This window comes from Hemitrygon akajei, chromosome 5, assembly GCF_048418815.1.
Source record: "Hemitrygon akajei chromosome 5, sHemAka1.3, whole genome shotgun sequence".
NCBI classification, from domain to species: domain Eukaryota; kingdom Metazoa; phylum Chordata; class Chondrichthyes; order Myliobatiformes; family Dasyatidae; genus Hemitrygon; species Hemitrygon akajei.
Genome location: NC_133128.1, coordinates 143,796,096 through 143,805,118, shown reverse-complemented (window position 1 = coordinate 143,805,118; position 9,023 = coordinate 143,796,096). Strand labels below are relative to the sequence as shown.

General features: G+C 43.0%; 1 protein-coding gene across 1 annotated transcript; it reads right to left on the bottom strand.

The window, feature by feature from the left end:
- Window positions 1-284: 284 nt before the first annotated feature.
- LOC140727383 (uncharacterized) lies at window positions 285-4,125 on the bottom strand. Its single transcript, XM_073044664.1, has 2 exons — window positions 3,833-4,125; window positions 285-3,348 (listed from the first exon to the last, which is right to left on the bottom strand). Exon 2 carries the CDS (start codon window positions 3,246-3,248, stop codon window positions 2,172-2,174), a length of 1,077 nt encoding a protein of 358 aa, XP_072900765.1. The 5' UTR covers window positions 3,249-3,348; window positions 3,833-4,125; the 3' UTR covers window positions 285-2,171.
- Window positions 4,126-9,023: the final 4,898 nt, after the last annotated feature.

Below are 9,023 nucleotides of genomic sequence, written 5' to 3'. Positions count from 1 at the left end.
TCGCTAACCTAATCCCAGAACACAATTCATTCTCTCCAACCTCACAGTTTGCAAATGATGGAACAAGAAATAAAAAGAAATCAAAACAACTCTCAGCTCCATATTCCACCAAGGCTCACTTGGCTGGGATCAACAGATATACCGGTAATCAGAAATGGAGATAAGTGGATGACTTTTGCCATATCCTTTGTCCCGGTTCACTGTTAAACTGTAGCACCTCTCCTGCAGCAACATCATCACCCCAGTCCAAAATAACAAAAAATATTTCTTAAAGGTTAGCTTTATTTGTTACATGTACATCAAAACATACAGTGAAATGCGCTGTTTGTGTCAAATCAAATCAGCGGAGATTGTGCCAGGGGCAGCCTACGGGTATTGCCATGCTTCGGGTGCCAACATAGTATGGGCGCACCTCAATAACCCTAACCCTTATGTCTTTGTAATGTGGGAGAAACTGAAGGAAATCCACGTGATCATGGGGAAAATGTTCAAATTCCTTACAGACAGCAGTGGGAATCGAACCCCAATCTGTGATCACTGGCACTGTAAAGTGACATGCTCACTGCTATGCTACCTTGCCACCCAATAACTAGTGCTTGCAATTATCATAATAAAATGTTTACCATCCCACCATTGCCTGCCACTGTTAAAAATGCCAAGCACTATATCAGGTAATCCTTAGCCTCAGCCATTTGGCTCCATAATGAGTCAACCTATAGTTGGGGAAGTGATGTCCCCCGTCCTGTTAGATTGTTTGAGGTAACTTATTTTTTATTCTTTCTTATTTCTCTTCTAATATTTGTATACTTATAGATCCGTGTACTTGTAATGCTACTGTGACACTATAAGCTCCTTTGGGATCAATAAAGTAGCTATCTATCTAACGGGGAAATGTCAGCCAAACACAAACACACCTGTTGACTGGTGACTTCACAGTGATTCTTCCGGAATCCCTGTGGTACGCACCATTGCTGAAAGCAAGCCAAAACACACCAGCATAGCTTAGAAGTGAGAAAATGTGTGAAACATTCAGAGCAAATAAGAAAAAATGGCCACCAGTACCACCATAATGGTAAGAATGGTCAAAGATGTTCACTCTCCAACTTGATTTCTAAGGTTCCATATCTGGAGAATAATCTGAGCATCATTTAGAAACATCCTAGTGCACATTTTCCTTCTGAAAGCCAGTCACCCAGACTCTGTTATTTCTGGGTTTCCCAGGTCAAAAGAAACTCTGTACCTTGTGCAAGTTTCTCTTTGGCCTTTTGCTCATACTTCGACATCCAGGGTGCTCTAATTACAGACAGCCAGTTTTAAAAAGAGTAGGTAATTTTATAGTCTTCATGCTAACATTAAGAAATCATTATGCCAAGCATTTGCAGTAATGGAGAAAATGCAGTGGTTAGGAGTGTTTTAGGAAGCTGCAGCAAAAGGTGTGATGACATTCTGGGGTTTCCATCCTGGGGTCCACAGACCCCTTGCTTAATGGCATTGGTCCATGGCATAAAAATGGTTGGGAACCTCTGTTCTAACCCAAAAGATGCAATGGAGTGTGTTTGGCAAGGTCATCATAATCATCCTTGTGTATGATATTTTAAAAAATTATATAATTTTAATAAATATTTGACATCCTTTCCATCTGAGAATTCTGACTTCATTTGCCACTACTTACCAGACTTAGCAATATATGATTAAAACTGCAATTTACATCCGGTTCAGCGTTAAGATGGAGTCATATAGTATATATTGCTGGTGTTCCCATTTTAACGACCCATTCAATTTGTTTCTCTAAACAACCTCTCCACCCCTACTCCTCTACCCACAGCCCCCTTATAAGCAGTGAAACAGGTAAAATATCTGTGGCCCATACTTTGCACTTCGTTGAAAAGAGATACCAAAGGTTGGGACCGTTTAACATCAGAGTTCAAGCTGGTTCATAAGCATATCCATTCATCCAGGCTAAATCACTATATGACAATTAAGGGGCAGTCTTATCTATCCCCTTTCCTCATCTGGTGGCATCAAGGTCAGTTCTAGCACACCCGGTTTGACTAACTAAATCATGGCAATGCATCGAGCCCTAGTCTAGTTAGCTGAGAATCACAGCATGTGGATCTTCAACTCTGTGACCTGCAGGGAATGAACCTTACTCTTGAGCACTGAGTTGTGCATCAATCTTGTGAATCTAAGTCTTCGCTCTCCTCGCTCCAATGTTTCCCGGTCCGTTTCTTCCTGTTCCTCTCTGCCATTACAATGGCAGCTACCACAGTGATGAAGACTGTGAAGGTGATGACAAGGACCGTGACGGTCTCTGCTATGCATAGCTGAGTGTCAACGGATGCCAAAGGTAAATCCCTTAAGGCAGGCGGCTCCAAGCAAATCACGTCGTTGTAGTCGTCAACTATCAGGCGCTGGACACTGTGCACCTTCCCAAAAACCCTCTGCAGTTCACAGTCACAAGTCCAATTATTTTCAGACAGCAAAATGTGGGTGCCCCAAGTCTGAATGCCCAGAAATGTTTTGAACTTAATTCGCTCCAGGCCATTCCTGGACAGATTTAGGACAGTGAGACTTGTCAATGACGTGAAGACACCGGTGTCAAGGTCTTTGATGTTATTACCCTGAAGGTTCAGCACCTCCAGACTCTGAAGCATGAAGAACACTCCATTGTGTAAGAAGGCGAGCCTGTTATCCTGAAGGTGCAAGTGTCGGAGTTTGGTCATACTTCTGAAAGCCCCATTCCTGATCTGATAGATCTGGTTATTATTAAGGTAGAGTTTCTTTACATTGTCCAGGTACTGGAACATCTGTGGATTAAGCGTTTCCAAGTTGTTCTCAGATAGTATGAGCTCACTGAGGAAGGACAGGCCAGTGGAGAAATTGTCACCCAGCTGTCTGATGTCGTTTCTCTGGAGATCCAGTCTCCAAAGGTTTTCCAGTACTGTGAAGGCTCCGTCCTCCACGAACTTCACATTGCAGGAACTGATGAGTAGAATGTTCATCCGCCATAGGGTGTGGAAGGCTTTGGCCGGGAGAACAGTCAGATTATTCTTGGAGAGGTCCAGGTGCTCGGTATCTGGTGGTAGGCTGGCGGGGATCTGGTGGAGGGAGGCCGCCGTGCAGTTCACATACTTGAGGCCTTCTCTGCAGTTGCATCCCCTGGGGCACACCGACCAGGGCTCAGATGCAGGGCTTACAGCACCGAGCTGGAAAAGCAGCAGTAGCGTGGCAGGGACAATCACCTCCATCTGACCTTCTCAAACCCAGAGCGGAGCCGAGTTCTGACAGAGGACTGCATTCACTGCTCCTCTACCTCTGATTCCTAGTTGCGTTCCTGCTTCATCCTGCCTTAAGGAGTCAGTCAGAATGAAAAGAATTAATTTGCAAGTGAATATTTTTTTCATCCCTATTTATCATCTGATACCCATCTAACTGCGTCCCCCAATATAACACTGAAATGTTTACCATGAGGTGTTTAGTCAGTCCCAGGATTATACCGAAATCTAAGTAAATACTAATCCAAACGCAACTGTCCTAGCAAACAATTCCTTGTTTGTTTTTCAGAGCAGTTTTACACAATTTATATCCACAATAATTATTCTGACAAAGCCGGGAAGCTTTAAATAACGAGAACGTAATTCGGAATAAACTACAGCATGCAACGGAACAACGGTAGGTTATTACTAATCTGACCTCGCTTTCCATACATTAAATCTCGGGGCACATTTTAATAAGATATCTAACTGTTCAGATGTGTTGAATTAAATTTTCAGACCTTAATTCCATTTAAGTAGTCGAACTAGAGGACTCGGTAAAATGTCTCTCCCGTTACCTGTGCTGAGTTCCTCCTTGATGCTCTTGGCAAGATGATGGGGTGTCGCGAGTGGGATGGCACGGAGAGAGAGTACGGTCCGCCCGGAGGTGAAGTGCGGGAGACGGGAAAGGAACAAACGGGTCCAGCGGGCTCTTCAGTCGGCGACTTCCGAGGCAGGGTAGATTTGCAAATCGATAGTAGGGCGGGGAAGTGTGAAGTCGGGATGAGGTGCCAACGAGTGGGCTGGGTTTAACAGCTCTGTGCGCGGGCTAACGCTGAAAGGAGAGATGTCTTGAGTAAATAATGCAGAAACTAACTACGCACCGCTTGCCAGATGAATTGAGAGCATCTCCCGCTGGGCCGAACGGGATTTACAGAAGGAGCTTAGCACGACACAAACAAACACGATCTTCCGTATTCTCCTACTTAGTCACGCGGCAAAAATAAAAATTAAAGAGCCTTTCATACTTTGTTTTCGTGGGCAGAAATCAGATCTTAAATGAGGTTTGTTATCATTGACTTACACAGTATGTCGAGTAAATTGTTCACTTGTGGCAGCAGTACTGCGCATTGACATAAAATTACCATTTATTACAAAGTCAATGAACACATAAGGCATAGGAGCAGAATTAGACCATTGAGCACATCGAGTCAAAGGTCAAAAAGTTCAAAGCTCAAAATAAATTTATTATCAAAATGCATATATGTCACTATATACAACCCAAAGATTTATTTTCTTGTGGGCATACTCAATAAATCTATAGAATAATAACCATAACAGAATCAATGAAAGACCACCTAACTTGGGCATTGCACCAGGGTGCAGAAGATAACAAACTATGCAAATAGAAAAAAATTAAAAAAAAACTAAATAAGCTATAAATATCGAGAATATGAGATGAAGAGTCCTTGAAAATGAGTCCATTGGTCATGGGAACAGTTCAATGATGGGTTAAGTTGAGTGAAGTTTTTCCCTTTGGTTCAAGAGCCTGAGAGCTGAGGGATAGTAACTGTTCCTAAACGTGGTGGTGAGAGTTATGAGGCTCCTGTACCTTCTTCCTGATAGCAGCAGTGAGAAGAGAGCATGGCCTGGATGATGGTGGTCCCTGATGATGGATGCTGCTTTCCTGCTACAGCGTTTCATGTAGATGCGCTCAATGATAGGAAGGGCTTTACCCATGATAGACTGGACTGTATCCATTACTTTTTGTAGAATTTTCCACTCAAGGATATTGGTGTTTCCATACCAGGCTGTGATGCAGCCAGTCAATATACTCCCTACTACACATCTATAGATGTTTGTCAAAGTGTTAGATGTCATGCCAAATCTTGGCAAATTCTTAAGGATGTAAAGAAGCTCCTGTGCTTTCTTTGTAGTTACACTTATGTGCCGGGCTCAGGACAGGTCCCCCAAAATAGTAACACCAAGGAATTTAAAGCTGGTGACCCTTTCCTCCTCTGATTCTCCAATGAGGACTGGCTCATGGACCTCTGGTTTCCTTCTCCTGAAGTCAACAATCAGCTCCTTGGTCTTGCTGACATTGAGAGAGAAGTTGTTGTTCTGGCGCCACTCAGCCAGATTCTTAATCTCCCTCCTATATGCTGAATTCATCACCGCCTTTGATTGACAGTGGCAGCATCTGCAAATTTGAATCTGGTATTGGAAGTATGCTTAGCCACACAGTCATAAGTGTAGAGCAAACAGAACAGCGGATTCAGCATGCAGCCTTGTGATGTTGATGGAATGTTGCTCCAGCATGATTGATTCATTTTCCCTCTCTGCCCCACTCTCCTGCCTTCTCTCTGTGACCTTTGACACCCTGACGAACCAAGAACCTACCAACCTCCACTTTAAATATACTCGATATCTTGGCCACCACAGCTGTCTGTGGCAGTGAATTCTACAGACATACCACCTTCTGGCTGAAAAAAATTCCTCCTCACCTCTGTTCTACATGGACATCCCTCTAGTCTGAGACTGTGCCCTCTGGTGATAGACTCACCCCGTATTGGAAACAACCTCTCTATCCAGGCCTTTCAATATTCAATAGGTTTCAATGAGATTCCCTCTCATTCTTCTAAAACCCAGTGAGTACAGGCCCAGAGCCATCAACTACCCCCCCATCACTAACCCTTTCATACCTGAAATCATTTTTGTGAGCGTCCTCTGGATCCTCTCCAATGCCAGCACTTCTTTTCTTGGATAAGGAGCCAAAAACTTCTCATAATTCTCCAAATATGGTCTGACCAATGTCTCATAAAGCCACAGCACTAAATCTTTGCTTTTGTATTCTAGTCGAATGCCGATAAATAAACAAATGTTGTCAGAAAGGAATAAAGAGGAAGTGTTGATGCACCTTTCAGAAATCTGATGGCAGAGGAGAGGAAGCTGTTTTTAAATAGTTGAGTGTGAGTCTTCAGGCTCCTGTACCTCCTCCCTGATGACAGAACTGGGCATCGTGGGGATGGTGAACCGCCTTCTTGAGGTATTCCCTCTTGAGGATGTCCTTAATGATGGGGAGATGTGTCCATGACAGAACTGGATCAGTCTATAGCTGCCTGCAGCCACTTACAGTCCTGACAATTGGAGGCTCCATACCAGGCTGTGATGCCACCAGTCAGAATGCTCTCCACTGTATTTTTATAGAAATTTGTAAAAGATTTTGATGACATACAAAATCTCCCTAAACTCCTAACAAAGTAGAGCCAATGGTGTGTATCAATGTGTTGGGCTCTGATACGTTGACATCCAGGAAATCCAGGCAGCTCAGGCTTTCCATTGTGGACCCCTTGATAAAGATCGGTGTGTGTTGTCCCAGCTTTCACTTCCTTAAGTCCACAGACTGCATCAACAGTGCTCTGGTTGAGAGCTTCAAGTTCCTAGAAACATCATCACCAACAGCTTGTCCTAGTCCAACCCCAAAGACCATGGCCAAGAAATCTCACCAACGCCTCTTCTTCCTCAGGGGGGTGACAAAATATGACATGTCTCCATCAACCTTTACCGATTTTGATCAATGAAAGCATTGGTATTGGTATTGTAAAGCATTGGTACGGCAGCTGCTCTTCCCATGATCACAAGAAGCTGCAGAGAGTTGTGGATGCAACTCGACGCATCATGGGAACTAGCCTCCCCTCCACGCACTCTGTCTATACCTCTCACTGATTCAATAAGGCAGCCAGCGTAATCAAAGATCCCACCTACCCCAGAAATTCTTGGTTCTGTCTTCTCCCCTCTCCCATTGAGTGGAAGATACAAACGCTTAAAATCACACACACCAGGCTCAAGGACAGCTTCTACCCCACTTTTATAAGACATTGACTGGTTCCCTGGTGTAATAAGATCGACTCCTGATCTCACAACCTACCTCGTTATGATATTGTACCTTATTGTCTATTTGCACTGCACTTTATCTGTAGTTGTTAAATTTTATTCTGCATTCTGTTATAATTTTACATTGTACTACCTCAATGCATTGTGTAATCAATGGATCTATACAAACAGTATGCAAAACAAACTTTTCACTATATCCAGGTTCATGTGACAAGTATAAACCAATTACAATTCCGTTTCCAATTCCAATCAATTCTTTAGTCACATCTCCAGTCCTGATGAAGGGACTCGGCCCAAAACGTTGACTGTACTATTTTCCATTGATGCTGCCTGGCCTGCTGAGTTCCTCCAGCATTTTGTTAGTGTTGTTTGGATTTCCAGCATCTGCTGATTTTCTCTTGTTTATAATTCTTTAGTCTTGCTGATCTTAAGTGCAAGGCTGTTGTTACAACACCACTCAACCAGCCAATTTTTTTTTAACTCCTGTACGTCTCCTTGATGCCATCTGAGATTTTTACCAATAACATAGTGACATTGGTGAACCTGTAGACAGTATTTAAGTTGTGCTGAGTTACACAGTCGTTAATGTAGGAAGAGTAGAGCAGTGGGCTAAGCACACTTGCCTGTGTTGATTGTCATCTTGGAAGAGATTTTATTACTGATCCACACTGACAATTGTCTCCCGATAAGGAAGTTGAGGATCCATTTGCACAGGGAGGTACAGAGGCCCAAGTTTTGAAGCTTGTTGATTAATACTGAGAGGATGCTGGTGTTAAGTTCTGAGCTGTAATCAATAAACCGCAGCCTGATATATTTTTTGCTGATGTCTAGGTGCTCCAAAGCAGAGTGGAGAGCCAGTGAGGTCACACCTAAATTGAGCAGGGTTCAGAAAATAGCAACAAGCTTGACTTAACAGAGTTTATCCCCCCCCCCCCACACATGTACATATTCACATATGCAAACACAGGCACATGCACATGCATACCCACATATACACTTTAGCATATGCACATACACATATTAGCATACACACAGACATATGCATATTTACATATTTCAAATGTACATCAGCACACATATATACAGGGCCTATAAAAGCATTCACCTCCTTTGGAAGTTTCCATGTTTTATTGTTTTACAGCATTGAATCACAGTGGATTTAATTTGGCTTTTTTGACATTGATCTACAGAAAAAAAGGTTCTTTCATGTCAAAATGAAAACTGGTCTCTACAAAGTGATCTAAATTAATTACAAATATAAAACACAAATGAATTGATTGCATGAATGTTTACCCCCTTCAAGTCAGTATTTAGTAGATGTACCTTTGGCAGCAATTACAGCCTTGAGTCTGTGTGGATAGGTCTCTATCAGCTTTGCACACCTGGACACTGCAACTTTTCCCCATTCTTTACAAAACTGCTCAAGCTCTGTCAGATTGCATGGGGATCGTGAGTGAACAACCCTTTTCAAATCTAGCCACAAATTCTCAATGGGATTGAGGTCTGGACCCTGACTTGGCCACTCCAGGACATTATTGTTTTTAAGAGATTCCTGTTTAGCTTTGCCTTTATAGTTGGGGTCATTTTCTTGCTAGAAAACATAAGCTGCAGTTCTCTTGCAGGCTGCATCAGGTTTTCCTCCGGTTTTCCCTATATTTTGCTCGATTCACTTTACCTTCTACCATCACAACCCTTCTAGGGCCTGGTGCAGTGAAGCATCCCTACGACATGGTGCAGACACCGCCATGCTTCATGGTAGGGATAGCGTGTTTTTGATGATGTGTGGTGTTTGGCTTATGCCAAACATAGCGTTTAGTCTGATGGCCGAAAAGCTCAATTTTGGTTTCATCAAACCGTAGAACCTTCTTCCAGCTG